General features: G+C 40.7%; 1 protein-coding gene across 4 annotated transcripts in view; it reads right to left on the bottom strand.

Annotated features, from left to right (window-relative positions):
- The window catches only part of zgc:172282 (leucine-rich repeat and fibronectin type III domain-containing protein 1-like protein), an 81,051-nt gene that overhangs the window by 42,038 nt on the left and 24,437 nt on the right, over positions 1 to 14,576 (bottom strand). For all 4 annotated transcript variants that reach the window (XM_044032735.1, XM_044032732.1, XM_044032733.1 and 1 more), the window contains exons 4-7: positions 13,542 to 13,795; positions 13,044 to 13,287; positions 12,795 to 12,952; positions 11,521 to 11,904 (exon numbers count right to left, since the gene is read on the bottom strand). In XM_044032735.1, coding sequence (XP_043888670.1) covers positions 11,521 to 11,904; positions 12,795 to 12,952; positions 13,044 to 13,287; positions 13,542 to 13,795 — 1,040 coding nt within the window. The remainder of the gene's footprint in view (positions 1 to 11,520; positions 11,905 to 12,794; positions 12,953 to 13,043; positions 13,288 to 13,541; positions 13,796 to 14,576) is intronic.

Genomic DNA, 14,576 nt, shown 5'->3' with positions numbered 1-14,576 from the left:
CAACATATTTTGTTGTTTGTTTTGGAGGAAGTGTGGTCGATGGTGATTTTAGAAGACCTGAGGGTTTTTTTTTGTTTTTGTTTTGAAGAAAAAAAGAACAAAAAAAAACTTCAAGGGACTTTTCTAAAAATGTTCACCACATACAGTAAACCTGGCAAACAGTTACCTATAGCAACACTATGACACGTGGGAAGCCTCAGGTTTGATTGGCTAATGAGCATTTATACTATTAATCTATCATTTCTTTGCATATGAAACCAGGCTTTTTTTTTTGTTTGGACAACCATCTGTATTTGGATTCAATGTCTGACCAGGCTTTCCCGATTTCCTGAGGGTCTGTTTGTTCTTGGCTGGAAGTTTCATTGTGTCCTTCTCTGCAAAGTACTTTGTAGCTATAATTAATACTCAAAGGATTGGCTGACGGTGGACTATAGATGTACTTCTTACTAGTAACACTCGCCCCCTACACACGAGCCAACGTAACTGCTGAAACGGCCCCGTAATCATAAAGTCATTAGAATCACAGGTGTCTTTTTCATATCTCAGTTAGCTCACATTTACATATCCACCCTGGCCCTGACATCAAGTAACATGTTTCCTTATGTTATCTCTGGTTTTATCCAAAGAAAGCAAACATTTCATGGACAAAAAAGGTGTTGTATTCACCCGATACTAAACATAGACAATACCGTATATTGCCAAATAGATAATATATCTTTAAATAAAAGAAAACGTCAACAGACTTTCAATAAAGGAATGATACAAGTTGCATAAAATGCTCTGAGAAACATTAAAAGAATTCAGCTTCCACAGTAGATGGATACGGTGTTGGCCCCGTTTAATCATAGACTCTGTGCATGCAGCACTATACGTGGTTTAAATTCAGTTATCAGTTATTCATTCTGTAGAAGTTTAATGACCTACACAGTTACTACCGAGATGCATTTATCTCTGCTGGGGAAAAGTGAAAACTCAGCAACCTGTCATTGTCTCACTTTTGATAGTGTCTTCGAGGTATGTGTCTTGTAAATGTCAGTATCTCTTGGTGTGTGTGTGTGTTCTTGTATGTGTGTCATTGTGAGGACCAAAAACACCATACGGAGCGATGGGGACATTTTGGCTGGTCCTCGTGTCTTTTAAAGGGCTTTTTCAGGGTTAAGGCCTGGTCTGAAACTAGGCATTTAGTTGTGATGGTTAAGGTTAGGGTAAAGGGGCGAGGGAATGTGTGTGTGTGTGTGTGAGCACATCTCTGACACACACACAGATATATTCACATAATATTTACATAATGATGATAATAATAATAATAATAATAATAATAATAATATTTATTTCATCTTTTGCACTCTCAGATTATAAGAATGAAATGTGCAGTTGTCTGTTTGGGACCTTGGTGACTCACTTGGTTTTCAGCACAGGACCTTTGACAGCAGGTCTTCTGTCAGTGGCTGAGCCAGGCTCCATCCTCTTAATGAAGCACTGTTCCTTCTCTCCACTCTCCCCTTTTCATTTCATCTTCCTTTCATATTTCATTCTCCATCCACCTATTGTAACCTCTTAAACTAGCTCCCCATCCTCACCGCTCCTCTTTTCATCTTGATCCTTGGCCTTCGCTCTCCTCTTTCTTCTTCCCCCAGTTATCCGTCTCTACTTCCCCCTCTTTCTACCCACCTCTCTCTCTTAACAGGCAACTCATCCCTTGTGTCGCGCATCATACTGTCCCCTTTACATCTCTGCCTTATATCTTTGAAGATATTGTGGATGAGGAGATTAGCCAAATTCTGTATTGGTGTTTATGCAGACGAGGATCAAAGACGTCATTTGGAATGAGGAGATGTCACGTTGGTGAGAACTCATCTCAAAATTCGCATCTACATGTCAGAAAGGGGGACACACACACAGCAAGGATGTAAATATTCTTCATTATCAGCAGGATTGGAAAAGTCTAACAGACCTATTTCTAATGCATCATCAAGTTGATGTCAGATCTTTATGTCCGTGCGGTGGAGTGTGAGTTGCTAAGCTGATTTAATGAATGGATTTTATGGGAAGAATATTAAACTACACTTTGAACATAATGACCGGTGCCTGTGAAGGTCAAAGCATATCTGAGAGAATTGTTGAAAAGCTCTGATAATTAAATATGAAGTGCCACTCGACTTTAAAGCTTGTGTATACAATGCTCGACAACCACTGCCATATTTTCAAATAAAGATACAGTGTGTTAATGGGCTGCACAGAGAATAAGGGCGATTTCATATTGTGATACACGGTGAAATAAACATCACAGATGCTTTGCCACAAGCAGATACTGCAGGAGCAATATGTTGTTTTTATTTTGCAACTCTCACTTGTATTTTTTCAAATGTAAGCTCCATATACTCGATGTTTCCAATGTTACAATTGGATTTGAGGGGAATTGCACTTGATGCTGATTGAGTCCTGTGTCCATGACCATATAACATATAGAACAAAGCAAGTGCTCTTGAGTTGTTTGCTGGTGCGTGTGTGTCAGAGAAGACCTGCTGCGTTTGAACCCGTTTCTGCACTGCAGCACATTTCAGCTCTATTTTCTAACAATCACTCAACACACTATACATCCATACATAAGCAACAGTTATGAGCTGAGCTGGCGCAGCAATTTGTAGTCATAAAAAATGTAAGTACATGCACAACGCTGGGCTCGACATCGTGACTGTCAGCCATCTGCAACGGCCCAGCCCCACACTCTAAGCCTCCTGCTCAATCTACGCTGGTCCGGACTTAACCTCGTTTGTAACGTAGTGTAATGAATAAATGTAAATCTATTGACATCGACCAAAGATCTTGACCTGGTATTACAGTGACATCTGTGATCCAATCACACATGGTCAGCTGTCCCATACCTGACATCAGAATGGTGTTCACACAGCTTACAGAATAAGGCCAAATATGCATCATATTATTATATATACCACATATTATGTAGAGCGGGCTTGGTGCGCGAGAATCAATCTGTAGCGATGAGACTGTATTTTAAGTAGGAATCCTGATATTGTCTATTAAATGCAGCTTTCTTTTTCTTGGAAGTTGAAGGCTCTTCTTCTTCTGTCTTCTCTTTGGGCCTTTTCCTCTTTCTAAATAAGTTCCCCAGAGACTAATTTTTGCTAGCTTGTAAGCTACATTTTTGACGTAAAGAGTTTTTTTTTGAAAATAAAATATCTTCCAGACTCTAATAGTCAATAAAATATTTTATTTGACCAGTCTGTGGCATCTCTGAATGTGTGTGTGACTGTGAATGGATCTGAGGTATGCTCACATCTGTGCTTAAAGTTGTTGACTTTTGATCACGTTACTTGACATGTATGTTCTAGTGTCAGTGAGAGCAAGGTCTTCTTTATTGACAATGACAATATCCATCCATCCATTTTCTACCGCTTTATCCTCCACAGGAGTTCCCCCCATATTGCGTGTTTTTGGACTGTGGGAGGAAGCCGGAGAACCGGGAGAAAACCCACGCACACACGGGGAGAACATGCAAACTCCATTACCATCTGTCAGGTAAATTTTAATATAGTTGCTCGTTTACTGACTGTCAAGTCAAGGCAGATTTTTTTCTTCCCTTTTGCAGCCTCTTTTTCACCTTTTTTTTAACTTGTCACAACACACGTCACATATAAATTGGCTCTTCATTTCGTTTTTTCATATTCAATGACTCTAAAAGCCCCCCACCGATTGTGATCACATTAAGCAGTTTTATTAATTCTTAAATGAACTGATTTGTCCATAGTGAGATCCCAAAATAAGCTCTCATTATCTCCGGTTCAGACTATGTGCGGCTGACTCAATTGCACTTCGAGACTGTGAGGTAAAATGCATAACAATTAGGCAAATCAAACTCACAAGTAATTATAATGCAGCTCTAAGGGGTTCGCTCATACAACAATGGAATAAATGGAGAAAATTGTAAGAGGGATTATGAAGGCAATAGACAGACATGAACAAAGACTGGAGAGGAGCGACGCAGAGCAAAGGAGAACATTTAAAGGGAAAGGGCTCAATACAGCAGATCTATATGCGTTTGAAAAAATGGCAAATGTTTGACCGAGTGCAATCAATGCATGTAGATATATATATGTGAAAGCATGTGGGTAAAGCTTGGATGATGAGGTGCAAGAGGAAACAAAAGAAGACACCGGAAAACGGGGTAATAGGACTAGAGCATGAATAATGCAGGCATGAAAGGCTACCTATAATCTATAAGAATCTATAAGAACAGGAAAAGAATAGATCATTCCCGAGACACCTGACACGTTCACCCGACATATAACATCGATATCGCCGTTTCCCCGTTACCTGTAAACAGACATGCTCTAATGATGTCTCGTATGTCATAGGCTTGTTTTGCATCAGACGCAGGGAATCACAGAATCTCCCACCGATTTACGCTGAGGTTGTTGTTTAGCGAGAGAGAAACGTTTTGAGTCAATTGAGAAGGTAAACATTCAAGGTGGAATAGAAATAGAAACAAGTTGATTTTGTTTGTTTTTTTGTCAAGTGTTGAAGGTGACAGTTTCCCCTCCTTAATTTAAAAAAAAAAAGAAGAGCATCAGCACTTTTGACAGCGACACTGTTATATCCATTTGTCCTCATGACAGTCTTTGGACATTCTCCCGTTTTTTAACTGATTGTGTAGTTTTAATTTGTCGGTTATTATGGGCAAAGTGAGATAAATGTTGCTTGATTCTGTATTTCTACCTTTTAACCTTTTGTGTCCGTGCTGTAAATGTTACTGTTTGGTGCAGCGCTGACAATGATAACCCTTCATATTATTCCCATACCCCACCACACTCGATAACAGGATAATACTTTTGTTATAATATGGGACGAAAAATAATGTTTGCAGCCCTGAAGACAAACAAAAAAATGGAACTTGCTCCACTTTCAGTTAGTATTAATTTTCTAAACACAAGTTGGTTGCAAAGTGGTCACAAATAGGACAAGGACAAAAAGCTTAATACTTTCTAATCTTCTCCAGGCTTAGTGCTGAACTAAATTACTGTACACTCAATATATTGGATTGGGCCTCAGCGATTTGATTTATTTAGATGTGTCTTGTTTACGCTTGACTCCTGTGTTGATGTTCTTGGGTTGATAACAAATGAATGATAATAATAATAATAAAAAAAAGTCCTCTCATAAAATATTTGAACCATCTATTATACAGTGTATGGATTCCCTATTCATTCACTTCATTTGAATCCATTGTGTTCTGTTCCAAGCATAAGGTGTCCTCTGGCAGAGAAAGAGCTCTTAAATATTTTAATAAGCTCTTTTCTCATTTACAACATGTGCATTTTGTTGGGGCTTTGAAAAAAAAAAAGGTAAAATAGCTTTTGTCTCTTTAGCTCATTCTACATTTTCGTCAGAGCTATGACGACACATTGATTTTTCATGCACTCAGTAAGCCCTTAACCTATGTTGTTAATTTCTACTCTACTCTATGCTAAAAGCATAGATAAACCAGACTTATTATAGTTTAAATAATATAGTTTTTACTCATATTTTATTAAGTATTGTTAGGTGCAATCCGGCGTCTCTTATCTGTACTTACCATTAAAATCACCTCTTGTCTGTTTCCCTTATCCACACATCACTTCCCCTTCCAAGTCTCCTCCTCCTTTCCCTCTGACTCCCCCTCTCCCTCTCTTATGCCATCCTCTCCTCTCATTTAGTACATTTTTATCTCTCTCCCGTCGCCTCAGTCTATCTTAATGTCAGTCAGCGTGTGTCATGTGTCTTTTTAATTACTCTTCCCTCAAGCCATGACAAACTTAAGGTTGGGTGGGGGCTGGCAAATGGAAAAGGGGGACGGAGAGGAAGAGCAGGAAGCAGGCTGGTGGGTGGGGTAGTAGGGTTGGGGTGTGTCATGGGATAATTAAACATCGATTTGGAACGATGATGAAACCAGCAACAAGGTGCCAGACAAGGGAATTATGGGTCGGACAGCCCGTGGTGTTTTGCTGAGCTCTGCAAAGGAGGAGAGGAGAGGAGAGGAGAGGAGAGGAGAGGAGACATGTGGAAGGGAAAACAAGGACTACATAGCAAAGGAATAGGCTATGAGAAAGAGAGCGAGACAACGTAAAAGAAAAACATAGTGATACAAAACGAGGGGATTTGAATGAAGCTGTGCAAAGTAAGAAGAGCAAACGTACAGCCGTGATTGAATGTCTTCCCTGTCTTTGAACCTAACCTTGCTGATCTGAGTCATTAGTTATACGTTTAATTGGCTAAAATACAGCTGCTAGCCGTGATGTCAGGGTGTGGGAGTGCATGTAAGTGTGCAAACAGTCGTCTGTCATTAGGCTCTTGAAGCTCATTAGTTTGTATGCAGTGAGTCATTCAATTTAACGGCAAAGAGCGACAACAAAGTGCCTCCTCACTGCCACTGTAGCGTGTGTTTGATTGTGGGTGCATTGTGACAGACAGGCATAAATATTGGTTTGGCCATCGTGTTTTTTAGATTTGTACATCTACATGGTGAGTACATAGTAGTGTACATATTTGATGTGAATATGAACCATAGTTAACGTGGATATTTTGATTGTTTGATTTTAACGTGAATTCACCACAAGTGTCAAAAAAAAAACAAACCTCACTTAATGTGATAAAACATTGACTGCGGAATCTGTCCCTTTGACTTTGGGATGGTTTAATCTACTGTTTCCCATCCCAAGGCCATTTTTTTAGAACGTGGTCGCTTCAGACGGACACTATTTGGCCATGATGTGCAACAAAATAAATAAATAAATGATTACATTCTAATCAAGAGTGGTTACTTTTTGAATCGTGCACGCGCAGGCAGACTGCGGTTTTGTAAAGTCAAGCCACATTTTCGAGGCTACGGTTGCGTCTTTGTTGGCTTTGTGCTGTTGTGTGTGTGGATGCCCTGCTTTCGCAAAAAAAAAAAAACATGTTTGTCCACGCTGCTGAAACTCCCACAATCTTGGTTTGAGTTCATAAAATAACTATAGATGGCAAAATATAAAGGAAATTGCACTGCACACATCTGCACACATGGTAAACGGTCTGCATTTATATGGCACTTTTCTAGTCTTTATGACCACTCCAAGCTACTTTACACCACAGTTTGGCCATTCACATACACTTTCATAGAGCGGTGCATTTTTGCATCACGCGTCTCCTACTGTATGCCCATACACACGCTGCCGGCACAGCCGCCAGGAGTAACGCGGGGTTAAGTGTCTGGCCCAAGGACACGTCGGCATGTAGACGAGCGGAGCGATTTCCAGTTGAAAGACGACTCGCTCTGCCGCTGAGCCACTGTGGCATCCCTCTACACTGCCTCTGTCCTCCATCTCACTCTGCACAGTCACCCACATGGGCGCACACCTCAGCCCACCCAGCTTTGTTCCAGATGCTCCCACCACCTGCTCAAAAGCTATTAACCCACAACTTCCTCTATCATAACCACCCACTCGTGTACACACACAGGTTCGTGCAGCTATTCTTTTAAGGACAGTGCAGTCATTTCATACAGCCTAAACAAAGTGTTATCCCTAAACTTAACCGTAACCAGGTCAAGACCTTACCGCACGTCCAATGTTAGGATATGTTCTTCTAAGACCAGGTTTTTGTCCCCATAACGACTTGATTTGCCCTGAGGGGGTCTGCAAAATAAAACAATTACAAGTACACACACGCACGGATATTGCTTATGCACTGACTTGAGTTCAATTCATATTTCAGTTTAATGATGCTTGACAATTCGCTACATAATATCACACCAAGTGCTCGAATGGCGTTTAGAATTCCATACTGGATGTTCAGTGTCTGCGGTTTTCATTCCAAAGTGAATTGAGGGCATTTGAGAGAATCAAAAATCAGCCTTGTTGATAGTTTATTTTGTTTTATTTTACAGTGTGCACTATAATCTGATAGCACTAATAATCTGATTAAGACAAACTAATTAGAGGACATGTGTGTCAAAGCTTGCCATCATGCGCGTAATGCCTACTTTTGTACACGAGTAAGGACTTGGGATGAGAGCAGGTCTAACTAACTCGGCATCACTGAGAGTCCATTATCTAAAACTACAAACTGTGGACTGTGCAGGGGAATTAGGACGCAGATATCTGGGCTCACGTCTCACCTGTATTCTGTGTGTTTTTGTGTGTGGGTGCCTGTGTGTACGTGGATGTTTCTGTGTGAAATACGGTTTTCACACTGACCTCTTTCTGCCCTTGTGTGGTGAGGAAAATGTGAGGCAAATAATAACACTGAAGCCAAAACACATATCGACAAAAATCTTAGCCCACATACTATCTCAGTCATACCTAACCTAGATGGACCAAGGTGGTGTGGAATGAAAAGGAATCAGAGCCGTAAGTGTAACATTTGTTGTTTTTCAAAGGAATCTCTTCACAAGTTCTATTTATATGTGCACCTTAAAGGCAGTCTTGCTCCCTCATCATGATAATCATATGTAGAAGAGGCGCGTCTGTCTGGAGGCACACTGCGAACACAACACACTGCAAAAACAGCAACTGCACATTACTTAACGTTTCGCTTTCTTTCTTTAAGTCATCTGCCTCTTTTTATTCTTGTCAAATACTGATGCACTTGCGCTGGTGTTGAACCTGCAAGGTGCCAAACTGACTGATGCTCACAGCTCAGCGCGCCAGAGCACGGTATGATAAATGTATAGAATTAAATAAATAAAACCGCGCTTGAGCCCACAGAGGACTGCTAAGTCAGATTCTGCTCACAGTACAACACTGTGGGAACCCTTTTGCATAGTGATACCTGACTTTGACTAAGACCTTGTACTTCACAATATACAAGAAGTGCCAAGAACTACCTACACACTCACATGCTGCATTTAATCTGGATCTACACTCTGCACCAAGTCATTATTTCTAAAAACCCACAGAAAATCTCTACTCTGCATTTTATGGTTATGTGAGTTACTTGTGGCGGAAGCAAAACGAGTTAAAAGTCAACGTCTGACAATAAAGCCTCGTATGAATCATTGTTGAGATGAAAAGGGTAGTTTTCAGCAAATGTGACAGTGGATTGGGTTTATCCTGATGGGCTACAGAATGCATCCCTATCTAATGCCACTGTGTTTGACTGGGTAATGTGTTATCACTGTTTAGGCCTGCAGTGTAATCTAAAACTTTTATTAATCCAATGTGTATATATATATATATATATATATATATATATATATATATATATATATATATATATATATATATTGTATAATATAATATAACTCCTGCGACCGTAAGCATGGTGGCTGCAAGATAAAAGAGAGAACAAGAGGGGGAGGAGTTAAATCAAGAAATCAAGACAGGGACGTGAGGAGGAAACGGATAGAAACTGTGTTCAGTGAAGGGCATTTAACCCCACATCACTGTGTGTTTTATCATCTCACCCTCACTGTTTTTGTTTACTGTCTGAACCGAAATGCTCACTTACGATCAAGATCTTTTGACTTCTCTTGTCTTTGTTAATCTCAAATCTTGAAGATTTAGATTATTCTTGATTCAGAGACATGCACACACACACACACACACACACACCTCTATTCTTAGCCACTGTGCCCACTATCTACATCCAACCTCAAACACACACAGGTGCAGTTGGGTGGTTGCTATGCAATAAAATAGTTGTCATGGTTAGGAGTGTGAGAAGCTGCCTGTCTCTCACTTTTAGCTGAACTGTCATATGAATTAGTGTTCATTTAGACCGCTGTCTTACTTTGATATAGCACTATAATCATGTTTTAAAGTCGGTGCTATCATTTCCATATCCCACAAGTGGTTGAATTTGCACTGATTGTCTGGTTCCTCAGTGAAATGAATGCATTTTGGCACATTCTGTGAAAGGATTGTTCTTCTTCCCAAGAGACAAAGAGACAAAGTCAAAAGGCTGACAAAAGTTAAAGTGGTTACGAACACTGTAGGAAGCACAGTTGATGTATTTCTTTTTTATTTTTTGCTAACTTTTGTAGTAACAGGAATAGGAGAATCAATAGTAAGTAGTGAGATAAATCAATAATCAGTGGTTCCTATCTGGGAATATAATAACACCTAGTTTTATTCCACAGAATAAAATCACAATGTCGCACAACTTTAGGTTTTGTCAAGTGAGGGAATAGAAATCAGGAGCCCCCACCCCCCCATCCTGTTGTCATGACAACTTCACAACATATGAACACTCCTCAGAATACTGAAAGAAACTGTATTTCCAGGCTTTTCCGAGAGACTTTGCAGGGATGTTGGCAGGGCTTTGGGTTTCGCACAGTGAGATAATGGATGATTCGCAAGGGCACACAGACATAGAGGAGAACTTAACTTGAACACATACTAGTGCTCAGTCGTTTATCCATGCCCCTGTGACATTCACACTGTACAGAGTCGTAGTAAGTGGAAGAAAGACGGTGGACGACAGATTCACTTTTAAATACTTAACCAATAGCGGGAGAAAAACAGCCTGGTTCTAAACCAAATGTGTTCATCATAAATTAAAATAATGAAGGGGCGGAACAGCGTCTATACTGTAATCTAAAATTAGAAAAGGATAAAAAAAAAAAAAGAGTATATATTATATTTATTTATATTTATTTATTATATTTATATTTGACGTACTGCGACAGGGAATCTTTGAGCGAATGTTCGGTGACACTGGTAGTTTAATGATTTGCCTTCAACGTCCAATGGCTGCAACGGTCAGCCATTGATCACTTTGCTGCAAATGTGACATCATGAAGACACATGACACAAAACGACTGATTTGTCAATATTTGTCATAAAGCACTAACTGAGCCATCGATTTTATTTCTCAGAATCCGCATGCCTTCAATGTAAGAGACGACGCTAACCAAGTTTATAATGATTAATATGATCAAATTCTGCACGTCAAAACTCTATGTGCGTCCATTCACACATTGTAGACTGGTTATGTGACAACATGTTTATGTCCAGTTGAGTAATATCCCCCCCCAGTCCGCCCACACACACACACACACACACACACGAGAAGGAGATGTCTCAGTCGGAGTAACAAATCTGACACCCACTGTCAAACATACAAACATACAAATCACAAAACTGTCGTGTTATAACCGCCAGAGAAACCACACGGTAAAAAAACAAACATCAGCAGAGCGATGCAGTAATGACCCAAACTGACAGTGAAGCATTCAAACTTTGTAAACTCTCCTCACATTTGGCCCTGACTCCTGCATTCACTGAACCCGACAATGGCTCAGCTCCATTACAAAAGTCTAATCATTTCAGATGATTAGACTTTTATGACTGGACTAATGGCTTATCTCCACTTGCGTCATCTGTCACACTTTGTCATCCTCACAGCAGTGGCTGACATCTGCTGAATACGCACTTACAGACACTTCTTACTAAAACGCCGTCTTTAAAAAGATGAATATGGGGCATTGTAAGTAAATTTAACAGAGACAGACGGATCACGCATCGGGAGTGTAGATAGACAGACCTGTAAACCAGTGCGTCATCCCCAGAGCTGTTGTACTGAATTTGGAACATCCTGACTCCAGATATCGGTGGCGTCTGGCTGGTCCATCTAATGAGGGCAGAGTTTCCTCTCAGTTCCACCAATGAAACTCTCCGGTCGGCTCCCCGCGTCTCATTGTTGGGCAGTGCTACCTTGGAGGATGTTAAAATATCAGAGGGGGCGGGCTCAGAGGACGGGTCTCGGCTACGACTCGTGCTGTTTGCAAGATGGGGCATCGCCGTGACAACAAGCTCCACCCTCCCCGTGGATTCGCCAGCTGCATTGGAGGCGATGCACGTGAAGTTTCCGGAATCCTTCAGTGATGTTACGTTGATCTCCAGGCTTCCATTTGGGAAAACTAAAGTTCTGAAAGGCATAAAAAAAACAACCTTCATAACTGAATGAATAATAAAGAAAAAAAAAATATTATCCATGTGGCAAACTCTACTGTCAGGTACATGTATGTATGTAACTGAAGGAGCAAACTCTCATTCTTTCCATCTAATGACTTAAGCTGGCCTCCCTCGTCACCCATACATGGGCCAACTGTTAAATTGTTGTTCTCCAAATCAACTCATTTACCCACACCTCCACTTTGCTGCCTGCAGGACCTGATGGTGCTGCCAGTGTACATTGCCAGCATCCATCCAGATTCTCATCCAGAATCACTATAATGACTTCCAGCCTGAGGATTTATGGCTTTACCCCCACAAGTTTAGGCATTAGCCCAAATGGTACTTGCCAAAAAAAAAAAAGGTTTCTTTTTCCAAATCAACAGGTGCCAATAAAAAAAGGCTTAAGGGGGTGAGACCACATTCAGACAAACCCTGTTTACCCTGGCATTGAAATCTATACATGCTCTAAACGTGATTACATTTCTACCTGGTATTAATACGTATCCACAGTGTTTCACTGAGATCTGATATTAGATCCAATCGCTTTCCCTGGTCTCCTCCCACTTGTACTGGTCCAAAAAACCCACAAATAACGAAAACATCCACTGTGTTATTGCGTTTGCTTACTTTCGTAAATGAGAGAGCACTGCATTGAGCAAGTGTTTGCTGCCGAATTCCAAACTGCACATTAGCAGTGGATTGACATGCATTCTTTTCTTCCCAAACAGTTCTTGTATGAGGACTGTTAGCTTTTTTTCAATGTTGGCAGTATTTTTTTCAGTATTATATTAGCACCGTTTCTTTTTGAAAGATTGTGAAATCTATTACCCTAGATTGAAAAGCACAATACTGCAGTAATACCTGGAGCTGTTAGATATAAGTCGCCCCTCGGGGCTGATCCAGTGGACTTCAGGCTCTGGATCGCCGTTTGCTTTGCATTTCAGGCTGGCAGGTTGGCCCTCCATTGCCATGGTGTGAGGTGACTTCCGGGTTAGAACTGGTGGGTCACAAATGAACTCCTAAAGGACAGAAAACAGCTTAAGTCATCATTTCTGCATGCGTTTTGAGCTGCAGTTTTATCTCTAAAAGGGTCTTCTTGTCAAACCTCACCTCTTCAGGTATCGTCCAGAAATATTTGGCACTGAGGTCAGGGGGAGAGGCGCATGTCTCAAGGTCATCTTCCCTGGTCAGTCTCCTCAGCCACAGAAGTTCACAATTACAGTGAAGTGGGTTACCACCGAAACTCAGCACCAGCGAGGACAGAGGGGATCCTTTGGACTTGGCATAAACTGGGATTCTCAGGAACAAGGGATCGGGGGGAATTTTCTTCAGTTTGTTGGATGTCATATCAAGCCTGTATGGACAGTGAGGGACGTTAGGTAGAGATGGAGCAATAGATTCATGTTAGATGGATAGAGATTCATTTAGCTAATCCGTTAACCACTCAACACATGATAATCAGTGTGATAAATAAGTCCATAACTCAGGAAATTAACAATGCTTTAAATCATCATTAAAGTCACGTTTGACTATCAAGAAAACTGTATTCTTGACTTAACACACATCACACTCTATTTCCTCTACATTCTATACTGTACATCCTTTTACCTTGCCAGTTTGTGCAGGTTGGTGAATACCCCCTGGGGAACGTTCTCTATGAGGTTATGATCCATATTTAGGGTATTGACATTGGTCAGGCGCCCAACTGTGTCCCATGGCACCTGGGCAAGGTTGTTGTAGCTGAGGTCAAGATCCTCCAGTGTTGACAGAAAGTCATCAAAGGCATGGGGCGAAATGTTGTGGAGCTGGTTGTTGGCGAGTATTAGGTGGCGAAGGTTGGTCAGGCCTTTGAAATGATCGTCCTGATGAGTGAAACAAATGCAGTGAGAAACCGTATCATTCCATAAAGACAAATCTCTTAAAGGGGTTGTATCACAAATAGATAATAATGAAGCTATTGATTGAGTCCAGCCCCTACAAGTACATACTAATTCATCACTAATAAAACAAATGGCCAAAGTGAATCTATAAATACACATCCATCCACATGTTATCCATTTTTAATTGTGCAACAATTTGGTTTAAATTGTAGAGCAAATCAAGCTTCGTCTCCCTTTACCTCTATTGGTCCGACCCAAAAAGAACAAGATACAATTGTATTCTATTACAACAGTATGCTTTCTGAACAAATTATGTTCCGAATGAGAAATGCAAACGATTGAATTATTTACCTATTTTGTTTCCTTTCTTCTCCTACAAATGTAACAAAAAGAAACAATAAGAGTACCATTAAAGTACTGGATCGATAAGGAGCTGTGGATCGATGTGCCGAGGTGTTAAGTTGATCAGCCACACCATGAAGACATGGGTGGCTGATGTGGGTTCATGCCAACAAAAAAAAAACACAGATGTGATTTTTTTGCTTTGAGACTGCTGATGGAGAAATTCAGAGTAGGCCAGAAGGAGTTGCACTGCGTCTTTGTGGATATAGAGAAAGCTTATGATCCGGTGCCAAGATAGGAACTGTGGTGTTGAGTGAGGAAGTCTGCATTGGCAAAGAAGTATGTGAGGGTGGTGCAGGACATGTATGAGGACACTGAAATAGTGGTGAGGTGTGCAGTTGGAGGAGAAAGTGGGATTGCA

The sequence above is a fragment of the Solea senegalensis genome, linkage group LG8, assembly GCF_019176455.1.
Source record: "Solea senegalensis isolate Sse05_10M linkage group LG8, IFAPA_SoseM_1, whole genome shotgun sequence".
NCBI lineage: Eukaryota > Metazoa > Chordata > Actinopteri > Pleuronectiformes > Soleidae > Solea > Solea senegalensis.
Note: the sequence above shows the minus strand (reverse complement) of the source record. Positions and strands in the feature narration are given on the sequence as shown.